The sequence below is a fragment of the Astatotilapia calliptera genome, chromosome 7, assembly GCF_964374335.1.
Source record: "Astatotilapia calliptera chromosome 7, fAstCal68.1, whole genome shotgun sequence".
Classification (NCBI taxonomy): domain Eukaryota; kingdom Metazoa; phylum Chordata; class Actinopteri; order Cichliformes; family Cichlidae; genus Astatotilapia; species Astatotilapia calliptera.
In genome coordinates this window covers 308,944-332,898 of record NC_137428.1, presented here as the reverse complement: position 1 = coordinate 332,898, position 23,955 = coordinate 308,944, and the positions used below count along the sequence as shown (strand labels likewise).

At 46.6% G+C, this 23,955-nt stretch overlaps 2 protein-coding genes across 2 annotated transcripts in view; both read left to right on the top strand.

The window, feature by feature from the left end:
• The first annotated feature begins 390 nt into the window (after positions 1-390).
• Positions 391-14,628, top strand: LOC145429893 (uncharacterized). The gene is made up of 4 exons (XM_080304021.1): positions 391-786; positions 7,943-10,025; positions 10,206-10,381; positions 14,557-14,628. The coding sequence occupies exons 1-4, from the start codon at positions 391-393 to the stop codon at positions 14,626-14,628; spliced, it is 2,727 nt and encodes a 908-aa protein (XP_080160147.1).
• Positions 14,629-14,901: 273 nt separating this feature from the next.
• The window catches only part of LOC113024983 (sodium channel protein type 4 subunit alpha B-like), a 70,147-nt gene continuing 61,093 nt past the window's right edge, over positions 14,902-23,955 (top strand). Inside the window, exon 1 of the mRNA XM_080304027.1 lies at positions 14,902-15,054. Within this exon, the coding sequence (XP_080160153.1) occupies positions 14,966-15,054 (89 nt within the window). The 5' untranslated portion in view covers positions 14,902-14,965. The remainder of the gene's footprint in view (positions 15,055-23,955) is intronic.

Sequence of the window (23,955 nt, the reverse complement as noted above, 5' to 3'; positions counted from 1 at the left end):
GTCTGTGTCTTTGTTCAGTCTGTGTTATGTGTTTCCTGTTTACTTTGAAGGTCTCTGTCTTATCTCAGTGTGTTCACTTTACGCTTCTTTGGTCTCGTCAGTTCTGATTTGCCCCAGCTGTGTTTCCCTCCTGTTACTCATTCCCTGATTGCTCCCTCTGTGTATTTAAGCCCAGTGTTTCTCTGTGTCTGTGTCGCGATCTACCGTTTTCTTAGCTGGGTGTTCTGTCATTTCTCTAGTTTAAGTTTGTTTTGAGTTTTTTTAGTTTTGTTATATTTTGAGTATTAAATTAAAGCCTTTTTTGAGTTCACGTCTGTCTCCGGAGTCTGCACCTTGGGTCCTATTCCTGCCTGCACACAGCCACACCTAACAGAAGATCGCGACCAGAACATGGACCCTGCAGACTCCTTTTTCTTTGAGTTCAACGGCGAGATGGAGCGGCTGGTGCGCCTGCTCGACCGCATCGCCCAGTCCCCGGATTTAAGGACCATGGCAGTGGGGCTGAGCGCGGTGGAGGCCATCATTCGGCATAATCCCCGGCTTAGCCAGTTTGCTAGAGACACTGAGTTGGGGAACACCATTACTGCCTGGAGAGAGCAAGTCAGGGCTAGTGAGCTTGCTCTCTCCCTCACTACATCTTCCCCACCGCTGCCGCAGGACAACGCACACTCGGCTTCATCGCCACTGCAGGCTTCCTCCCCTTCCTCACGCCACCTGGGACCTTGTTCGCCTGTCCGTTCGCCTGCCTTTTTCCTGGCGGCTGTGTGGTCGGAGGATGAGGAGGAGGTCTCCGTTTCTCCACTGGTTCCTGTTCCCTCGTCTAAAAGGAAGCGACGCCACCGTCGCTCTTCTCCTCGGTCATCCTTTCAGCCACCTGTCTCCGCTGGAGGGTCCGAGGAACCGCTTCAGCCACCTGTCTCCGCTGGAGGGTCCGAGGAATCGCTTCAGCCTTCTCTTCCTGCTGGAGGGTCCGAGGGGCCCGTTCAGCCTCCTGTCTCTGCTGGAGGGTCCGAGGGGCCCGTTCAGCCACCTGTCTCTGCTGGAGGGTCCGAGGAATCGCTTCAGCCACCTGTCTCTGCTGGAGGGTCCGAGGAATCGCTTCAGCCACCTGTCTCCGCTGGAGGGTCCGAGGAATCGCTTCAGCCACCTGTCTCCGCTGGAGGGTCCGAGGAATCGCTTCAGCCACCTGTCTCCGCTGGAGGGTCCGAGGAATCGCTTCAGCCACCTGTCTCCGCTGGAGGGTCCGAGGAATCGCTTCAGCCACCTGTCTCCGCTGGAGGGTCCGAGGAATCGCTTCAGCCACCTGTCTCCGCTGGAGGGTCCGAGGAATCGCTTCAGCCACCTGTCTCCGCTGGAGGGTCCGAGGAATCGCTTCAGCCACCTGTCTCTGCTGGAGGGTCCGAGGAATCGCTTCAGCCACCTGTCTCCGCTGGAGGGTCCGAGGAATCGCTTCAGCCGTCTCTTCCTGCTCGAGGGCCCGAGGAGCCTGTTCAGCCTTCTGCCACGTCAGCTGGAGGGCCCGAGGAGCCTGTTCAGCCTTCTGCCACGTCAGCTGGAGGGCCTGAGGAGCCCGTCCAGCTGCCATTAGCCTCTGCCTCTTTGTGTCATGAGAGTAAACAGATACCAGCCAAAGCGTTTCAACCCAATCTCGCTGACAGTCTGTGAGAGAGTTTTACAGCCTGTACACTGAAGAAACCTGAAAGATCTGTCCTTGTGCATTGACAGACAGGAATTTAAACGAGGATATACTCTGTTCGTGTTCAACAACCAACAATCACACAACCACGCTGATCATTTATGCTTGTTACGATTCAATTCTCGAGATCAATTCCAAAAGACAAGTTATGGTTATTACTGACAGGTTTCCGTTTTTTCTTGAATCATGAACAATCATCAGTTGGAGAGTATCATGAGGCTGCTAGTCGGCGACAGATTCTGTGGGGTTTGGGCCTCAGACGAGCTACTGCTGCTGCTCAAACGTTTGTTTAAACGGCCTGCATATCTGATCATAAATACAGATCCCAGGAATAAACCTGGAACTCATTGGCTGGCGATTTCATTAGATGAAGATGGAGGTGCAAGTTTTTAGGATTTGTTCGAATTATTCATTTTACCCCAAAGCATTGTAACGTTTTTGAAAAAGCATGCTGATCGAGTATCTTTCCATCAAAGACAGCTGCAAGCCACGCTGTCTACATAATGCGGTCAGCACTGTATATTTGTTTTAGCCCAGAGATCGTGTGGAAAGACTTCTGATAATGTACTTGCTTTATATGGGTCTAATCAAAAGGAAAATGATGCCGTGGTCGTGTTTTGTAAAACGATTTATCAGCTGTGCATTAATATGTAAAGCTAGCAATTTTAACCAAACTTCATGCTCTCTGAAAGCTTTTCATGATTGTCTCTTGTGTTAAAAATTATTTTTAATAAAGGGTAAAAACATTTTGCCAAAAAAGTGGTGTAATGTGTGGGGTTTTTGTTGCTCAATAAAAACAGCAGCGATAATTAACTTTAAAAATAACAAAACATGTTTTATTTGGCTTTGATTACATCAGAAATGTAACCAGGTGGGTGATCAGGCAAATGTCTTGCTTTTCTTCTTTTCTTATCAATAACATCTGATGATTCCTGGTATTCTCGCTCTGCTATTTCCCTTCGAGCTGATATGTTATCGATTGTGGAAAGGGGAATTTTTAGGTCCGCCAAGGTTTGTGCAAGCAAAGTCCAGCCTGTTGGTTTGACGCTTGTCCGAGGGCTTTGCTAAAAACTTCTCTCTATGCATCGGTTCACCGTCTTCGGTCCATCCGCTGTGACCTTTTGATGCTAATATTCTACGCATGCAGTGTTCCTCTTTGAGCGAGGGTTTATGTTGGTTAAAACTTCATGCAAAACTATATTGACACCCTCCTGCTGCTCCCCCTCCTCGCTCTCTTCCTCCTGGTACTGGCGCCTATCATATGACCTGTCACTAAGTCTCCCCTCAAGCTCAGCGGGGAGCCTTAGCGTTATCTGCTTGCTTTCATCCAGTTTCTGTTTCTCGAGCACAAGATACTTTTGTAAAAGCATATTATACCTTTTGATTTTCTCATCCAGGTTTAAACCCTCAGTCTCTAATACCCGTCTCATTTCATTATCCAAATCAGCCTCAGCCTTCTCTCTGATGTTTGTCCGAGACGCATTTCCATGCGTTTCATGTAAGTGTTTGATCTGCTCAGGTGAGATCAAATACATTTTATGCATTTTAATTTGTGAATGCCACCTATAGCTAGATCTGCAGCGATGGGTAGCATGGTTGTGAGAAGTGGTAACAGGAAACCACCTTTTTGAGTCATTAGCGTTTTCTTCTTCCTCACTCCATCCCGTCATCTGTCTGATTTTCTCTTTATGTTGCTTTAATTTCTTATGCTGGCATTATGTGATAGGAATATTTCTTAAAAGATTCATCCCAATCTCGCTTACAGCCTCAATAAAAACAGGTGAGCATTCATCTAAAACCTTACGCATTTTTGGTGAGCTAGTGGTTAGTGTTTTCAACAAAGCAAAGTTTCTTCTCAGTCTTACAGACATTTTTCTCTCGTATTTGACTGCAGACGTCCTGGACAAATTTGTCTAGCTAATGTATTAACTTGTAATTTATCACAGGGTTTCTTAAATAAGACCATATAAGTACTGTTCAGACTGATCGTTCTGCTGTGTTTTCCCTGTAGAAACACATTCTGAGTCAACACTCATATTTTTATGGTGTCTGTACTGCGTGAAACCACTTCTCGATGATTTGATGTAGGGCTGCTCAATTAATCGAATTTTAATCATGATTACGATCTGGGCTTTCAACGATCATTAAAAATGACTGAGACGATTATTAGCCCCTCCCTCATTTATCCGCGACACCTTAAAGGCCGGTTCGTGAAAATATTGTCGGGCATAAACCGTCCGTGGCGCAAAAAAGGTTGGAGACCGCTGATTAAGAGGACCCGAGGGAAGCTCGGAAAGCTAAGCAGAAGTTATTTGGAGAGGAGAGTGACTGCCGCTGGTTGAAAAGAGAGGTAAAAAAACTTCAGTGGTGTTGCACACTATGTTATATTATTTTTTAAAGTCATTGTTAACCCTTTAAAGCCGGTCAGACCAGCACGCTCCGTTTTGTGTAACTATTTTTAAATCCCTGTAGAACCTGAACCGTGTAAGCTAGCGCAATAATTTGTTTTGCATATGAAACCGGAGGAGTTGTACTTACAGTGGGGCAAAAAAGTATTTAGTCAGCCACCGATTGTGCAAGTACCCCCACTTAAAATGATGACAGAGGTCAGTAATTTGCACCAGAGGTACACTTCAACTGTGAGAGACAGAATGTGAAAAGAAAAATCCATGAATCCACATGGTAGGATTTGTAAAGAATTTATTGGTAAATCAGGGTGGAAAATAAGTATTTGGTCACCTCAAACAAGGAAAATCTCTGGCTCTCACAGACCTGTCACGTCTTCCGTAAGAAGCTTTTCTGTCCCCCACTCGTTACCTGTATGAATGGCACCTGTTTGAACTCCTCATCTGTATAAAAGACACCTGTCCACAGCCTCAAACAGTCAGACTCCAAACTCCGCCATGGCCAAGACCAAAGAGCTTTCGAAGGACACCAGGAAAAGTATTGTAGACCTGCACCAGACTGGGAAGAGTGAATCTACAATAAGCAAGCAGCTTGGTGTGAAAAAATCAACTGTGGGAGCAATCATCAGAAAATGGAAGACATACAAGACCACTGATAATCTCCCTCGATCTGGGGCTCCACGCAAGATCTCATCCCGTGGGGTCAAAATGATCATGAGAACGGTGAGCAAAGATCCCAGAACCACACGGGGGGACCTGGTGAATGACCTGCAGAGAGCTGGGACCAAAGTAACAAAGGTCACCATCAGTAACACACTACAACGGCAGGGAATCAAATCCCGCAGTGCCAGACGTGTTCCGCTGCTGAAGCCAGTGCATGTCCAGGCCCGTCTGAAGTTTGCCAGAGAGCACATGGATGATACAGCAGAGGATTGGGAGAATGTCATGTGGTCAGATGAAACCAAAGTAGAACTTTTTGGTATAAACTCAACTCGTCGTGTTTGGAGGAAGAAGAATACTGAGTTGCATCCCAAGAACACCATACCTACTGTGAAGCATGGGGGTGGAAACATCATGCTATGGGGCTGTTTTTCTGCCAAGGGGACAGGACGACTGATCCGTGTTAAGGACAGAATGAATGGGGCCATGTATCGTGAGATTTTGAGCCAAAACCTCCTTCCATCAGTGAGAACTTTGAAGATGAAACGAGGCTGGGTCTTCCAACATGACAATGATCCAAAACACACCGCCCGGGCAACAAAGGAGTGGCTCCGTAAGAAGCATTTGAAAGTCCTGGAGTGGCCTAGCCAGTCTCCAGACCTCAACCCCATAGAAAATCTGTGGCGGGAGTTGAAAGTCCGTGTTGCTCGGCGACAGCCCCAAAACATCACTGCTCTCGAGAAGATCTGCATGGAGGAATGGGCCAAAATACCAGCTACTGTGTGTGCAAACCTGGTAAAGACCTATAGTAAACGTTTGACCTCTGTTATTGCCAACAAAGGTTATGTTACAAAGTATTGAGTTGTATTTTTGTTATTGACCAAATACTTATTTTCCACCCTGATTTACGAATAAATTCTTTACAAATCCTACCATGTGGATTCATGGATTTTTTTTCACATTCTGTCTCTCACAGTTGACGTGTACCTCTGGTGCAAATTACTGACCTCTGTCATCATTTTAGGTGGGGGAACTTGCACAATCGGTGGCTGACTAAATACTTTTTTGCCCCACTGTATATATACCCTAGTAAGCTATAGCACTTTTTCCTTTGGGAAGGTACCATCTGTGCAGTCTGCAATTTTGTTGAAGAAAGATGTTGAATCTATTTAATATTTCTTGAAAAATAATTGATTTCTGTGCATTTTTTTTCACACTGCATCAAATTAAGGTTGATTACGTCGATTAAGCATCATGAGGTGGAGCGTGAGGGGTGGTTCCCTATTTTTTATTTATTTATTTTTGTTGCTGGGAGTTGGAACCCTATTAGTTAGGTTGCTTAATATTTATGCTAAGTACTCTTTAAAATACCAGAATAGGGAGGATGGTGTAGGTTTAAGTTTATTAGATTGATCAGTATTGCTGAACTATGAAACATTTTTTTTTGCATACAGGTATAACAGAATAGCTTTAGTGTAGTTGTTGTTTTAAACTTGAGTATGAACTTATACAAAATGCAGCAAGATATTTAAAAAAACAGTTTTGTTGATTAAAAAACACTATATCGGATTCATATCGGTATCGGCAGATATCCAAATTTATGATATCGGTATCGGTATCGGACATAAAAAAGTGGTATCGTGCCATCTCTAGTCTAGGCGGGCGATGCTTGGACCGACACAGGACAGCAGGTCCTCAAACTGGGCGACTGAAAGATGGTGATATCGCTGAAAGTCCAGGCGCAGCTCCTGGAGCAAGTGGTGAAACTCACCAAACTGCTCACACTTCTGGAGGACCTGATGGACCCAGGTACGGGGAGGACGTCCTTAACGCCGCTGCTCTGCTCTCCACAGTAAATAGCGAAGGGAGACTCTCTCTTCAAATGGTAGATCGACAGCTGCCATCCTGCAAACATACCGTCTGGCACTACTTCCTCCCACATTTCTGCTTCACGCACGTCAAAATTGGATATTTTGACACGTGAATAATTCGCGTTGGACATGCATCGAGGTGCGAACGTGCATCCGTCAAGCTAGGGGCCTCTGGCGTTTGGTCGCGTCTATCGCGTTCGGTGTGAACACATGGTAAGAGCTGCGAAAGGCTCAGAAGAAATGTTTTGTGTTAGGCAGCTTTGAGAATGAGCAACGTTTGACTGTGTTCTGATGTCACCAGACTCCACACCCGAACTGTGACAGCTATTTTGCAAAAGACTTTCACTATGTGCTAATCGGGCAAGAGCTAAATTGAGCAATTCTAAAGGGTCATTATCAATGATCGCAGCAGGGTGCTCACTGCTTTGTGAAAATGTATTTTGAGATTCACCAACATTAGGATCGATATTGGGGTTTGACATAGCTAGAGCTAGGTTTAGTGCTAAACATGGGTCACTTATATCCTGTTTCTAGTTATTCACTGTTCACACAGAAGAATGTAAAAGGAGAATGTTTAAAAAACAAAAGAGCTTATTTATTTCTTATTTCATCAAGGACATTAATTCAACAATGAGACATAGAGCAAGAGAAACTGTCACGGTCCTGGGTCTCCTGACCCAGCGTTTTTAGTTCTTTGTGATTTTCGTATTATTGTACTTGTGTGTGATTTATTCTATGGCTTCTAGTTTTGATCCCTTGCCCTTCATGTCTCCCTGTGTGCCCCTCTGTGTATCTGAGCCCTCGTCTCTCCTTATGTTTTATTCCATGCTTCCCCTGCCCATTATGTCTAAGTTCTCCCCGTGCTCTCTCTTCCCCCTGTGTGCCCTCTATGTATTTATGAGCCCTCGTCCCCTTTCGTGTTTATTCCATGTCTCCCCTGCCTGTTACGTTGGTGTTCTACTCGTGCTCTCTCTCCTCCTGTACTTCCTGTTTCACCTCTCCCGTCAGTGTTCAGTTCACCCCGCCCTGTCTCGTTATGATTATCAGTGTCACCTGTGTTCCCCGTGTGTTCCCACTTCCCTCGTTAACCCTCTGTGTATTTCTGTCTGCGTCTCCCTCTGTTCAGCGTGACGTCGTCCCTCATGCTGCGTGGATTTCCCTGTGTCTCTCCCTCCGAGTGTTAGTTTACTTTTCCCAGTTTAGTTTTGTATTTCCTATGTTCTGCCTCTTCAGCAATAAAGCTGCCTTTTGAGTTCATCCCCGTTTGTGTGAGTTTTGCATTTTGGGTCCTCCTCCTGCCTGCCACACAGCCGAGCCTTGACAGTACGACGTCACCAGACATGGACCCAGCAGGCTCCTCCCGGGAAAGCGATTTGGCCCGCATCTTCAGCCTGTGGGAGCGAGTTTCCCACGCCTCGGACATTAAAGCCATGTCCATTGGGATAAACGCCATCGAGGCTATTCTCAAGGGGAATCCCCATCTGCACGAGCTCTCAGGATTTTCGGGCCTACTGTCCAATCTGCAGAAAGCCAAGGAGACAGTACAAATCCGCGAGCTCGTCACACCGCAACAGCGACCGCCACAATCGGGAAACGTTTCCACGCTGCTGCCACTGGACTCCTCTCCATCCACCCTCCACTCTGACTGTCACTCACCCGCTGCCTTTCTCGCAGCAATGTGGTCGGAGGATGAGGAGCCGGCCATGATCTCTCCGTCGTTGCCGGTTTCCTCCATCACCGCACCTCCGGCCTCCCGAAGAAAACGGCATTCACGCCGCCGACGCACCACCCCACAGCCGGACATTCGGCCTTCTAATTCACCTGCTGTGCTACCAGAAGCTCCGTCGGCTCCCTCGCCGCTACTTCCAGCTCGGTCGGTTCCCTCGCAGCCCTCCACAGCTCAGTTAGCTCCCTCGCAGCCCTCCACAGCTCAGTTAGCTCCCTCGCAGCCCTCCACAGCTCAGTTAGCTCCCTCGCAGCCCTCCACAGCTCAGTTAGCTCCCTCGCAGCCCTTCACAGCTCAGTTAGCTCCCTCGCAGCCCTTCACAGCTCAGTTAGCTCCCTCGCAGCCACCCTCAGTTCAGTCTCCTGTGTCCCCGCTAGCTCAGCCATTAACTCCACCACACGCTCCATTTTCACCTCTACCATCGCTTCAGTCATCAGTTCGGTCTGCCACTCAGTCGCCCTTAGCTCCATCATCCACACTACCACCTGTTTCTCTTCCACCACAACCGTCACTACACCCAGCCACTCAGGCTGCTACTCAGTCAGTCATTCAACCCATAGCCCTGCCGTTGCCATACCCTGTAGCTGAGCCACTAGCCGTCCGACCCACAGCCACTTCAGCCACTCCTTCATCCGTTACACCTCCACTACAACCATCACTACAGTCTCCAGTGTCCCCAGTGCAGTCTCCAGTGTCCCCAGTGCAGTCTCCAGTGTCCCCAGTGCAGTCTCCAGTGTCCCCAGTGCAGTCACCTGCAGCCCTGCTTTCCCCAGTGCAGTCTCCAGTGTCCCCAGTGCAGCCTCCTTTAGCACAGTCACCCACTCAACCACCAGCACCACAACCGTCACCACCTACTCCACTCTCACCACCACCGTCACAACAGACATCAGTTCAGTCCCCTGTGCCAGTGCAGACGCCCTCAGTTCAGTCTCCCGTGCAGTTATCTACTTCACCACCGTCAGTAGCTCAGCTCCCACTCTCACCCGTGTCTCCAGCAGCTCAGCTCCCGCTCTCACCCGTGTCTCCAGTAACTCAGTTAGCTGCCCAGCAGCCACTCTCCGCTCAGTCTCCTGTGTCGCCAGTTTTGCTCATTCACTCCATGCAGAGAGGTAACTGGACTTCTACTCAGGGTACTTTCCATGGTTTAGCCGCCGTTGGCACAGTTTGCCACTCCAGGGCTTCCCCAGAGGCTAGGTCTCAGTCACCAGCTGATTCTGGACCCCTGAAGTTTAAGCAGCCCCCTAAGAACTGCACCATGTTCGCATTGCCTGGGCAGAGTCAGTGCTCAGTGCAGCGCCAGTTGTCCTCATGTCGGCCGAAGGACTTCATGCCTGTTGGCGTTGTTTTGGCCTCCGCTGGAGGGTCCGATGGGCCCGTTCAGCCTCCCGTCTCCGCTGGAGGGTCCGAGGGGCCCGTTCAGCCTCCTGTCTCCGCTGGAGGGTCCGAGGGGCCCGTTCAGCCTCCTGTCTCCGCTGGAGGGTCCGAGGGGCCCGTTCAGCCTCACGCCGCATCAGCTGGAGGGCCCGAGGAGCCTGTCCAGCCGCCATCTGCGACCGCTTCGTCATCGCCTGGGCCAGCCTCAGCCTCTGCTCCTGCTACGCCTCAGAGCCTTCGTCTGCTGCAGCCTCCTCAGAGCCTTCGTCTGCTGCAGCCTCCTCAGAGCCTTCGTCTGCTGCAGCCTCCTCAGAGCCTTCGTCTGCTGCAGCCTCAGCCTGTGCTTCGCCTGGTCCCGTCTCGACTCGTCCTGTGCCCACCGGGCCTCGGCCAGTACACCTGACACTGGAGAGCCGCCGCCGCTGCCTTCCGCGCGGCCGGCCCCCTGAACTGCACCGCCTTCGCCTGGGTAGCCGCCGTCGCCTTCCGCACGGCCGGCCCCCGGACCTGCACCGCCTTCGCCTGGGTGGCCGCCGTCGCCTTCCGCACGGTCGGCCCCCGGACCCTCTTCTCCTGGGTGGCCGCCGTCGCCTTCCGCACGGTCGGCCCCCGGACCAGCGCTGTCATCGTCACCGTCGCCTCCCGCGTGGTCGGCCTCCTGAACTGCTCCGTCGTCTCCTTCACCGCCGCCGTTGCCTTGCGCACGGCCGGCCTCCTGAACTGTTTCCACGTCGCCGCCGTTGCCTTGCGCACGGCCGGCCTCCTGAACTGTTTCCGCGTCTCCGCCGTTGCCTTCCGCACGGTCGGCCTCCTGAACTGTTTCCACGTCTCCGCCGTTGCCTTCCGCATGGTCGGCCCCCTGAACTGCTCTGTGTTTGGGTTATTTTCTTGGGCTCCGGTGTTTGCTGTGCTCTTCTTTTGTTTTCTGTTCCGAGCCCTCCGTCCTGGGCCCCCGCCGCCCGCCCTGGGTTGTTTTCTGTTTGGTTTTGTTTTTCTGTGTTTGGGCTGTCTGGAGCCAGCCCTTGAGGGGGGGGTACTGTCACGGTCCTGGGTCTCCTGACCCAGCGTTTTTAGTTCTTTGTGATTTTCGTATTATTGTACTTGTGTGTGATTTATTCTATGGCTTCTAGTTTTGATCCCTTGCCCTTCATGTCTCCCTGTGTGCCCCTCTGTGTATCTGAGCCCTCGTCTCTCCTTATGTTTTATTCCATGCTTCCCCTGCCCATTATGTCTAAGTTCTCCCCGTGCTCTCTCTTCCCCCTGTGTGCCCTCTATGTATTTATGAGCCCTCGTCCCCTTTCGTGTTTATTCCATGTCTCCCCTGCCTGTTACGTTGGTGTTCTACTCGTGCTCTCTCTCCTCCTGTACTTCCTGTTTCACCTCTCCCGTCAGTGTTCAGTTCACCCCGCCCTGTCTCGTTATGATTATCAGTGTCACCTGTGTTCCCCGTGTGTTCCCACTTCCCTCGTTAACCCTCTGTGTATTTCTGTCTGCGTCTCCCTCTGTTCAGCGTGACGTCGTCCCTCATGCTGCGTGGATTTCCCTGTGTCTCTCCCTCCGAGTGTTAGTTTACTTTTCCCAGTTTAGTTTTGTATTTCCTATGTTCTGCCTCTTCAGCAATAAAGCTGCCTTTTGAGTTCATCCCCGTTTGTGTGAGTTTTGCATTTTGGGTCCTCCTCCTGCCTGCCACACAGCCGAGCCTTGACAGAAACAAGCTGCTGTCGGTTGCGCTTTGTCTTTGTCCTCGTCTTAATGGTCCTGGTGCTCGCTGTCTTGAATGCTCTGAGGCGTTTAATGCCTAGACCTGACAATTAGAGGGTAAAAAGAAAAAGTTATGGTAAATAAAAACGATAGTTTAAAATGGCAAATTATGAGACCGTGGAGAGAATGACCGTGTCTGGCTTGCAAGAGCAGGCGCGCCAGCTTTCGAGCGCCTGATGGCTGGCAAGCCGCGCAGGCCGGGGTGGAGGGAGGGAGCGTGGAGCTCTGGAACTGCGGGCCGGACTGCCTAGCTCGGTTAACAAATCATGTCTGTCCCTGTTGGACAGAAGAATATTTTTCCCTTGGTGTCGGTGGTATGTGGCTGTAGTGTGGAATTCGGACTGCGAGGGAATAGATAATCATCCAAGTCGGAGATGTCTAAAAAGAGTTTCAAAATGAAACACGGTTAATGTTATTGCATACAATTAGCTGTTATTAGGGAGATCGAGAATGAAAAACTTACCAGTTTTGTTGAGAGAAACAGGGCTGGAGCAGAGCTGGCTGATTTCAGAGTCTAGAAAAAGAAAAACAAGAAGAGTTTTAAAATACGCAAACTAGTAAAATGTGAAAGGAGTATAAGATAAGATGATCAAGATGAAATGAGTTACCCGAGTAGGCCATGACAGCTGATGTTGTGATATGATATGTAAGTACTTTAGCCCGTGTTAAAGCCGAGTTTATATAAATATTTTTAAAAAGTGCATTGTAGGTGTTACAAATCATTGTGGTCTTCTTTTGAAATGAAAAGATTGACAAAAGGTCAAAGGAAATGTAAAAACAGGACAGGAAGATTAACCTACCTACATACCTATTGATATGCACAGAGGGAAAACAACGCCAGTCGTTGATCTGGCTGGAGACAGGAGTCATGTGGGAGCGCGGTGCTAGTCTTAACCTCCGCGGCAGATCATAAAAATCGGACCTGTAGCCGATTGGATATCTGGGGTGCTGTGGCACCCGCCCATTTGATATGTGATTGGCAGTGGGCGAAGTTAGGCACGCAGTGGTCCTGCGTAGAAAGACTAAAGTCTTTTCAGGAGTTTGTTCCTGTTAACACGTATAAGGTTTTGGGGATACAGGCGAGTCCCTATCAAGCTATCCTATCGAGGTTAGGAGTGGTGTGAGTTCGGCAGAAGGGTTTTTTCAGGACTTTTTTCCTGTTAACTTATCTAAGGTTTTGGGGATAGAGGGGAGACGCGGGGTTTTGTCGGGATTGTGAGAGTTTGTGACTCGGACTTTGATTCTGAATTTCCTAGTTTGGATTAGACAAATGCAAATAAATTGAAATGCCCATATGCATGCCCCCACCGGGGTTAGGGCCCATATGCATGCCCCCACCTACAGGAAAGGTTCTCCTCTATGTTGACTCGCAGGAAGCGAAAGTTTGCCACCCTTTCTACTCAGTCAGGCTTTGGATGGACATCCGGCATGGGAAGTCTTACCAGCAGCCCATTTTTCCTTTTCCTTTCTTTTTGTTTGTAAAGCTGCCCTTTAGCTAAAGTTATTAAGTTAGCTAAAGAGTTGGGATGCTGTGTAAGACATAAATAAAGCTAAAATACAAAGGTTTGGACACCGTTTTGCATGTTTCCCCACTGTAGGGGTCTCTGCAAGCATACAGAGGGGGTACTCTGAGAGGGTCCAAGATGACAACTTTGGAATTCTACTAGAAACAGTCGATCATATTTGTTTGTCAAAGCTAAATCCAGGGCAAACTACGCTAAATTACCGTTTTTAGCTAACAGCTACAATAAGCATAAAAGTTACTGTACGGCTATCTTTTGTTAACATGACGCTTGTTCTTATACATGTAGTACATTTATTACCAACCTGAGAGTTTATCCGCTGGACATTCGACATGACGAATGACTTCTGAAGTCTTAATTCAGCTCAAGACGCTGTAGATTCCCGTCAGTAACACTTTCGGTCCGCTAGTAAAACGTAGTTCTATTAATCTGCGCTTGAACTGGAACCGGATGTAAGTTCCAAAAAACTGAATTTTGGAACTGAAACTGAAATTATTCGAGAGCTGAATTTTTAAAGGATAAAATGCAGTTTCAAAGCAAATCAATTCATTTTCAAAATATAAAATTCAATTTCAATTTAGTGATGATCATTTTCAAACCATAAATTCAATTTCAAATTAGACTAATTCAAATTCAGTTTTCAAAAGCATTTATTCAAGTTACAATTCAGATTCAATCTGAGCAATTCAAATTCAAATTGAACTTATTCAAATTCAGTTTCTGATGGCACAGATTTCTGCCCATACATGCAGCCTCTATCTCTCGCCATACTCACTGTTACAAAAGCACGAGTTTAACTAAGCACTTTAGTATGGTTTAACACATTTTTACACACACACACGCACACAAGCATGGGCCCAGACACACACACACACAGGCCCGCGAACAGATGCCATTTTTGGCCATAAAAAAAATCCAACTTTTTTTGGTTTAAAATGAGAAAACTGCTATTGATGATAAAAATTGTATATTTATAATAATTAAATAATTTTTGAATTATTGAATTGATGAGTTATGAAATATAATAATAATATTAATATAATATTGTTTATTAATATCATATTTTTATGGCTACCCTTTGTTTTATTACTTCCTAGGTCATAAATCACAACCCCCTTATATCGTTTGACATAAGGAGGTTAATATCCCTCCTCACCCGTCCCAACCCGAGAATTACCACAATCACCACACCACAGATTCAGTTTGTATTTTCTCCAGGATTTCACACAACCCTGGAAAAACTAATTAATACATTATGGGCTTGGATTGACAATATCATGAATGAAACATGCTTTATTTGGAAGCAGCCCACCCCCTCCCTTTTCGACAGGTTGTGTGTGAGACACAGCTGCACGCAGGCGCACCGAGGGCTCTCGCGCTCACTTTTCCGCGTATATGTGTGTGATAGAATTCAGAAAACACATCAGTGCAAATTATAAGTGTATAGCATGATGTCTGGTGTTTTTGTGTTTGTTGGTTTGTTTTTATTTTGTTTTATTTTGCAAGCTGGTTATTAGACGCCCCTCTGCTCCCTGTGCAGCAAGCAGCAGGTGCTCCTCGCAATGCAATCCCCAAAAAGCACTGGCATGACGTCAGGGTAGCATGGGTGTGAGCAACTTTTTTTCTCTATGCCCGTGATTACTGTGTTTCTTCACAAACAAACAAAAATCAGAAGACTTTGTGTGTGTGTGTGTGTGTGTGTGTGTGTGTGTGTGTGTGTGTGTGTGTGTGTGTGTGTGATAGACAGACTGTTTCCAGGAAATCAGGATGTGGGAGTCTCTTTGGGAGAACACAGTTCCTACATCTGTTTCTTTGTGTGTGTCTTGTAACTAATGTGGGAGGAGCCATTGACAAACAGCTGGAGCAGAGAGCTGATCACTGAAAACAGATTCAGACAGAGAGACAGACAGAGCTGTATCAGTGAGAGGTGGGACGCCGAAGACAGAAAAATGTCTTTTTTTGATTTCTGGAGCAGCACGAAGGAGAGAGGCGCGCTGCTGAGGAGAGCCAATCAGCTGAGGCTGAATCCTTCACAGCTGTAAGTCTGATTTAAACTGGTTTTCAGTGAAACGTGTGGGACAGTGATAGACTTTGGTTCACAAACCTGCAGCAGTAGAAGGACACGCACATGTTCGAGCACAGACTGCTCAGATTTCTGCAGAAAACTCTGAACAAAATAAAACAGAAAGAGAGGAGTAGCTGTCCTTTGTGTGGGGCCTGCAGGTGCAGGTCTATTTACCACTGATCGTTAGGGATGGGTACCGGTAATGGCACCGGTTCTGACATAAACGGTAGTAACCAGACCGAAAAGCAGCGCACATTTCGGTGTTTATTTCGGTGCTTTTTCCCCCCATGAGATGTCACACACTTTGGATTCTAGCCAATCATTTTACCTTTCCAAGGATAGTAGGCGGGTCCAGGTACGTTCGTTCTTTTAGAGCAGAGCTACAGATTAAAAATGCCCAAGGCGAAGTGGTCAATAGTCTGGCTGTACTTCACAGCAAAAGATGCAAACTCAGCAGCCTGCAACAAGTGCTTTAAGGTGATACTGTGATAATGTGCAAAGGAGGTAACACCTCGAATCTGATGAAACACCTGGCGGCGCATAGCGCCGAGAAATGCACCATATTTGATAGCTTGCTGCGAGACCTCACACCGAGCACATCTACTGCGGGTGTGGTGCCTGTTATCGGACCCGGAGTTAGCAACATCCCCCAAAAACCCGAAGAGCAGAGTCCTGGCCCCTAGCCCTGCCAGTGTAGCAGAAATGATGAGGATGATGATGGCAGCAGCAGCCGTTCTTCTCTGCGTTATTAAACGTTATTAAATTAATGCATGTAAGGTGAACTAGCAACTAACATGAGAGGTTTTTGGACAAAGTGTGTGTTCTCCATTCTTTAAGCACCGGTTTGAGCACCGTTTAAGCACCGGCACCGTTTCAAAAGTACCGCTTTGGGACTGGTATCGGATAAAACCTAAACGATACCCATCCCTACTGATCGTACGGTATCACTGCGATTTGACCTTTTATCTTGTTTACTGGCTCTTCTCTCTCATACCTCCAAGCTATACAAAGTGCTACAGCCAGGATGTTAACACGTTTTAGTAAGCGAGCCCACATTACTGCTATTATAAAGCCGCTTGCTTTCTTCGATCGCAGACTCAGTATTTATTAGTTTTTCCTTGTACCCAGTTGAGTAATCCGAGTACAAGGTACATAATCTTATTGACAAAACAAAGGCAGAGTGTAGAGTCTACAAGAAAAGGATATCATATAGAGCCGGCTCCACAAACAGCATGCACAGTCACCTGAGAACTGTCCACCCATCAGTGCAATGGGAAGATAAAACGCAGTCAGTTGAGTGTGACATTAATATTTCTGAATGCCAACGTTTCCCTTAATTAAAGATCTGGGCGTCCCCCCCCCCCCCCCCTTTTTTTTCTCCATAATTTATTGCGTTGTGGTTTGCAGTTTTTTTGTGTTGTTTCACTTTAAATTTGTTCAAAAGGAAAAAGCTGAAAATTTAAGAAGTTAAAAGTTGAAATGTATGAAATGTAAATAGTTGTTTTTGTATTTTATAATTTATTTATTACATTATATGTGGAGTGAATAAATAAAAGTATATTTACAGTGGCCCCTAGAGACAAAGCACGTACACACTCCAAAACACAACGGAAGTGCTCCAGGATGCTATGGGTCGTGTTGAGCTTTTGTTACCTAGTGGCTACACAAGCCAGCAAGTACCAACAATCGAATTGGGTGTGTGGTAGTAACAGGTAAATTAAGTTCTTCTTCAATTATTTATATATATATATATATATATATATATATATATATATATATATATATATAAACACCCAGCGCGCCCCTGCGGGTGGTTTATCCTTCAAGCTCAGGTCCTCTACCAGAGGCCTGGGAGCTTGAGGGTCCTGCGCAGTATCTTAGCTGTTCCCAGGACTGCGCTCTTCTGGACAGAGATCTCCGATTTTGTTCCCGGGATCTGCTGGAGCCACTCGCCTAGCTTGGGAGTCACCGCACCTAGTGCTCCGATTACCACGGGGACCACCGTTACCTTCACCCTCCACATCCTCTCGAGCTCTTCTCTGAGCCCTTGGTATTTCTCCAGCTTCTCGTGTTCCTTCTTCCTGATATTGCTGTCATTGGGAACTGCTACATCGATCACTACGGCCGTCTTCTTCTGTTTATCTACCACCACTATGTCCGGTTGGTTAGCCACCACCATTTTGTCCGTCTGTATCTGGAAGTCCCACAGGATCTTAGCTCGGTCATTCTCCACCACCCTTGGGGGCATCTCCCATTTTGAGCTCAGGACTTCCAGGTTATACTCGGCACAGATGTTCCTGTACACTATGCCGGCCACTTGGTTATGGCGTTCCATGTATGCCCTGCCTGCTAGCATCTTGCACCCTGCTGTTATGTGCTGGATTGTCTCTGGGGCATCTTTACACAGCCTGCACCTGGGGTCTTGCCTGGTGTGATAGACCCCAGCCTCTATGGATCTTGTACTCAGAGCTTGTTCTTGTGCTGCCATGATTGTGCTCTGTGCTGTCTTTCAGTCCAGCTTTGTCCAGCCACTGGTAGGCTTTCTGGATATCAGCCACCTCCTCTATCTGCCGGTGGTACATACCGTGCAGGGGCCTGTCCTTCCATGATGGTTCCTCGTCTCCCTCCTCTTTCTTGGGTTTCTGCTGCCTGAGGTATTCACTGAGCACTCGGTCAGTTGGGGCCATCTTCCCAATGTATTCTTGGATGTTCCTTGTCTCATCCTGGACTGTGGTGCTGACACTCACCAGTCCCCGGCCCCCTTCCTTCCGCTTAGCGTACAGCCTCAGGGTGCTGGACTTGGGGTGAAACCCTCCATGCATGGTAAGGAGCTTTCTTGTCTTTATGTCAGTGGCTTCTATCTCCTCCTTTGGCCAGCCTATTACCCCAGCAGGGTACCTGATCACGGGCAGGGCGTATGTGTTGATGGCCCGGATCTTGTTCTTACCATTCAGCTGACTCCTCAGGACTTGCCTGACCCTCTGCAGGTACTTGGTGGTTGCAGCTTTTCTAGCGGCCTCTTCATGGTTCCCATTTGCCTGCGGGATCCCCAGGTACTTGTAACTGTCCTCTATGTCTGCAATGTTGCCTTCTGGTAGTCCAATCCCCTCAGTTCTGACTACCTTTCCTCTCTTTGTTACCATCCGACTACACTTCTCCAGTCCGAACGACATTCCAATGTCATTGCTGTATAGCCTGGTAGTGTGGATCAGTGAATCGATGTCTCGTTCACTCTTGGCATACAGCTTGATGTCATCCATGTACAGGAGGTGGCTGACAACTGCTCCGTTCCGTAGTCGGTATCCGTAGCCAGTCTTGTTAATGATCTCACTGAGGGGGTTCAGGCCTATGCAGAACAGCAGTGGGGACAGAGCATCTCCTTGGTAGATCCCGCACTTGATGGTGACTTGTGCTATGGGCTTGGAGTTGGCCTCTAGTGTTGTACGCCACATCCCCATTGAGTTCCTGATGAAGGCTCTTAGGGTCCTGTTGATCTTGTACAATTCTAGGCATTCCAGTATCCAGCTGTGGGGTATTGTGGGCGACCGTGGCTCAGGGGGTTGGGAATCGCATCTGTAACCGGAAGGTCGCCGGTTCGATCCCTGGGCTCTCTGTCCTGGTCGTTGTGTCCTTGGGCAAGACACTTTACCCTACTTACCTACTGGTGTTGGCCAGAGGGGCCGATGGCGCAATATGGCAGCCTCGCTTCTGTCAGTCTGCCCCAGGACAGCTGTGGCTACAACTGTAGTTTGCCTGAAGTGTACCTCTGGTGCAAATTACTGACCTCTGTCATCATTTCAAGTGGGGGAACTTGCACAATCGGTGGCTGACTACATACTTTTTTGCCCCACTGTATATATATATATATATATATATATATATATATATATATGATTGTTTGTGTATTAATACAAAAACAATAGACATGCATTCGATTGTGTAATTTAAATGATCTAGGTAGCTCTGTTTTGGAAGTTCAGTTAGAAATGTGTTTTGGAGTTTTTACGTGCTTTGGAATTTCTAAGTGCTTTGGAGTTTGTACGTGTTTCGTCTCTAGGGGCCCCCATAAATATTTATATATAAACATACATAAATAAAACCAAGTTTTTTTACATTACTAATTCCTTTTGTGCATAATTTTATATTATTGTTAATAATAAATTAATTAAAGCAACAAAACAACCTGAAGAGCTGGTTGGGAGCCGAAAGGGCCGGTTCTCTAAAAAGAGCCGGAAATCCCATCACTATTAGCAAGCAGTTTGCTGACTGTAGCGTGGGAGATGGGTGGTCTCGTAGGGTGTCTTGCATTGAAATCTGCTGCAATGACCCGGTTACTGCATTCACCAGATATCAACACAATTTCGATCCGCTCCTCACGTGTTAACCTCTTCAACATGTCAATGGCTGTGAACAAAGAGAAACTTGTAAATAACTCATGAAAGAATAAAGTTACGTTGAAACCAAGCACACCATTGTTTTTCTTGTGACATTACCAGTAAGTTTGATGTGTCACATGGCCCTCTTCCTATAGAGATTGACAGACCACATGACTTTCACGCAGTGCATGCCGTGAACTCGTGGCAAAACAATCCAAGTACCTGCATCAAATGCAAGCATTTGCAGCACCGCAAAACGTTCATTCTTCGGTTCCAATAAATTCTTGCTTTGTCTTTGCCCCCCAAAAAGGTATGTACAAAACGAAGGAGAACAATGCCGGTCCGTACAAAGACAGACTTGATGAAAAGTCAAAGAAAAGATACGAGGAAAAAAATCTAACCAGTGAAAGGGTCAGACCCTCACGAGCACACAGAGGGACAAAATACGTTAGCGTGCTGCCCAACTTCACCACGCTCATATTTATAATCATACGGTTCTTGGAGTGAGTGCATACACTCGTGAAGTTTAGTAACTTTAGGTCACTGCAACAAGCCCAGGTACAGTTTACCGACGGATGGGTACAGGACCTTGAAATGCACCGTGTAGAAAGTAAAGACCATCGTATGTATCATAAGTTTACCAGTCTCACAAATCGTAATCAGTGAATCAGCAGATCTTAAGTTCTGAGGAAGAGAATTCCACAGTCTGGTGGCCACAGTAGCAAAAGCTCGATCACCCCTAGTTTTCAGTCTCGTATACTGAATAACAAGTAATCCCTGACCACAAGACCTCAGAGACCTACTAGGGGCATAGGGCTGTAAAAGTTCAATGATGTATGATGGTGCTTGTTCTTGAAGAGCCTTAAATGTCAGAACCAGAATCTTAAAGTGGACTCTGAATTCGATAGGGAGCCAGTGTAACTGTATAAGCAACGGTGTTATATGTGAGTATTTCGATGTTTTCGTCAGAAGCCTTGCTGCAGCATTTTGGACAGTCTGCAGACGCTCCAGGGAACTTTTGTTTAGACATGTGAACAGTGAATTGCAATAGTCCAGTCGTGATGAAATAAAAGCATGAATAACAATCTCCAGTTCAGTATGAGATATTATGGGGCTCAATTTAGAAATATTTCTTAAATGATAGAAGCAAGACCGAACCAGAGATTTGACGTGAATATCCAATGTAAGAGCAGGATCGAAGGTTATCCCTAGGTTCCTGATAGATGGTTTCACAAATGTTGAAAGGGGACCAAGAGCATTCATTATGCTGGGTACATGTCTGTCTGGAGCACATAAAAGGACTTCAGTTTTATTTTCATTTAGTTGGAGGAAATTGTCGGCCATCCAACCTTTGATGGTTTCCAAACACACATTTAAAGTCCGCAGCTTAGAAGCATCTTCAGGTTTAAAAGATATATAGAGTTGGATGTCGTCTGCGTAGCAGTGGTAACAAATATCCTCAAAAGGGCTCAAAATATGCTGGAGAGGAAGTAAATAAATTAAAAACAATAATGGCCCCAGCACAGAGCCTTGTGGCACACCAAAGGACAGGGACGTAGAAGATGACCTGTACTTAGAAACTGCCACAGAAGAGTATCGTTCACAAAGATACGAGGAGAACCACTCTAAGGCAGACCCAGATACACCGACCCAGTATTTCAGCCTATCAAGCAAAATATAATGGTCAACGGTGTCAAAGGCTGACGTGAGATCCAACATTAAGAGAACAGAACACTTACCTGCATCGTTTTGCATCAGAATGTCATTGGAAACTCTAAGAAGGGCTGTTTCAGTAGAATGAGCTTTACGAAAGCCAGACTGAAATTTATTGAAGATATTATATTTGTCTAAAACTGCTGTAAGCTGCTTAGCCACAATCTTCTCTAAAATCTTAGCAATTAACGGTATTTTTGAGATCGGTCTGTAGTTGCTAGTGAGAGATGGGTCCAGCATAGGCTTTTTTAACAGGGGGTATATAACAGCAGTTTTAAAATAAGCAGGGACTTTGTCAGATCCCAAAGAGGTGTTAATTATAGTGAGCATACAGGGACCAATAGAGTAAAAGACATTTTTGAATAACGATGCGGGTAAAATGTCGAGTGAACAAGAGGATACTTTTGTTGCACTAACTATTTTTCCCAGCTCGGATAGTGAAACAGGTAAAAATCTTTCTAAAACAACAGGCCGAACTGGCGTGGGAACTGACAGTGCAGATGCTGATGGGGACAATTTTTTCCTTATATTGCTAATTTTTTCTAAAAAGAAAGCAAGAAATGTTTCACAGTCTTCAGCAGAAGAAATAATGGCAGCAGGTGGAGCAGGAGTAATGATATCAGTAATAGTATCAAATAAGACCTTAGGATTACCTCTGCTCTTTGCAACCAACTGAGAAAAGTAAGCAGCCCTTGCATCTCTAATAGCATTGTTAAAAGAGGCTAAAAGATCCTTTAAATAAAGGAGATGAACATTTAAATGAGTTTTCCTCCATAACCACTCAGCTTTACGACAATTATGTTTTATAGAGCGGATGTTGTCATTTAGCCAAGGTAGGGACTTGGAAACAGGCACAGGTCTCATTTTAACCGGACAGATTTCATCTAAGATCGAAAGACAATGATGATTAAATAGATCTGTTGAGAAATCAACACCGTTTTGTGGGGATAGTGTTAAATTAAAAGCATCTGAGAACTTCTGCGCTGTGGAGGAATTTATAATGCGCGACATAACTGCCCGGTGAACAGGAGACATAGGCTCATGAAAAGACATGTTAAAAAGAATACAATAATGGTCAGAGATAAAAATGTCCTTAGAACAAATACAATCAATATTCAAACCCAAGGTAAAGACAAGGTCCAGTGTGTGACCTTTGTTATGTGTGGGGCCGGACACATGCTGGATAAAATGAAAAGAATCCATAATGTTGATAAAACCCCTGGCAAAGAGGTCGGACTCATCATCAACATGTATATTAAAATCCCCCACTAAAAGCAATTTGGACAACCTCATAGTAGAGGACAGGAAGTCGCTAAACTCCGCTAAAAACAAGCTGTTTGGGCCGGGTGGACGATACACCACAGCACAGTAAAAAGGATCCTTACTGCCGATTTTAATGAGCTGCAATTCAAAAGAAAGAAAGTGTCCAACTTTCACTGAACGGCAGTTGAAACGGCTCTGAAATGCCACCGCGAGACCTCCTCCACGACCAGATCCCCGAGGCTGGCTGATGACAGAAAAGCCATTTGGGCACATTTCAATAAGAGACGAATAGTCCAAGCCCCGCTGCCAGGTCTCGGTCAGAAGCAGGAAGTCCAGATTTTTAGAAGCAATAAAATCGTTAAGCACAAACGATTTATTAGTCAAAGATCGGGCATTAAAGAGCGCCATAGTCAGCGGGGTGAGAGCATCATTATTGGGAGAAGCTCGAGTTAAAGGACGTAAATACTCGAGATTAGAGCCTTCACGTTCGTATATTCCACTCACCGAGGGGATGAAAAGCGAGTCAGCAGGAGAGTCTGGATGAACCCTTCTGAGGTAGCACGGTCTCGGAGAGCCAGGCCCTGTATATCCAAGCAGGGCCGTGGAGAACAAATTCCTCTCTATGGAGCTGTTTTGAGCGTAAGTAACAGAGCACGCACGACATCGCTTTCCAATCAGCCCCCGTCGCCAGAAAAGCCTAAGCTTCACCTGGATACCTGATCTCCTTCCTCTTCTTCTCCGTGATCTACGGGGAACGCTGAGAACGCTGGCCGAGGATCCAGCCACTGGCGGTAGATGGAAAGTGCCAAAGGAGTGCGGGGAAAAGTGCGGAGAATGGAAAGTGCCAAAGGAGGAGGACGATGAAACATCTTGGGCCATCATTGAAGATCGGATTGATAACAGCGTCAAAGGATCATAAACCAAAGCAGCCAGAACATCATTGATACAAATAAAAAACAGCAGAGTAGAGAAAAAAAACACGACGATAGAACGTGACAAACTGCACCCGGCAGCGGCGAAGCCAAACACAGGCGCCATCATACTGGAAGTGCTGATACAAAACAACTGTTTTATCCTGTGAATAAAAGTATATGTTTTTGTCACTGTACCATGGTAATAACAGAAGCGAAACACAATATTGTGTCAGGAAAATTCACTATTTATGCACAATAAACAAAGGAGCATAGCACGACAATTTCTGTTCAGCGCCAGACTTGCTTGTAACCTATATCACCAATTATGTTAAGAAAAATGACGCATTAACTACAACAGCAGACTGACCTTTGTGTAAATGCTTGGAGCAGACTAACCTGTGAGCTGGAGTGTTCTGGGACGTTATAATTGGTCTTTGAATGGCTGCAATCCAGTCGCCTCTTTGTTACTTCGGAAACATGGCTCGAACAATTTCTCTTCAACGACGTAATCCGATAACAACCGATCTCTTTACCCGTCGGCTTTCCGTGGCTGTCATGCGACCGGCTATTGCAGTTAATAATACAACAGCTTCTTGACATTTTTGTGT

What these genes read in the sequence shown, in the direction of transcription:
- LOC145429893 (XM_080304021.1), top strand. Translation starts at nt 391, where the DNA reads ATGGACCCTGCAGACTCCTTTTTCTTTGAGTTCAACGGCGAGATGGAG. An exon ending in GGTCGGAGGATGAGGAGGAG is followed by an intron (nt 787 to 7,942) that starts GTCTCCGTTTCT and finishes CCTGCCACACAG; the next exon opens with CCGAGCCTTGACAGTACGAC. An exon ending in GCAGCCTCCTCAGAGCCTTC is followed by an intron (nt 10,026 to 10,205) that starts GTCTGCTGCAGC and finishes TCGCCTGGGTAG; the next exon opens with CCGCCGTCGCCTTCCGCACG.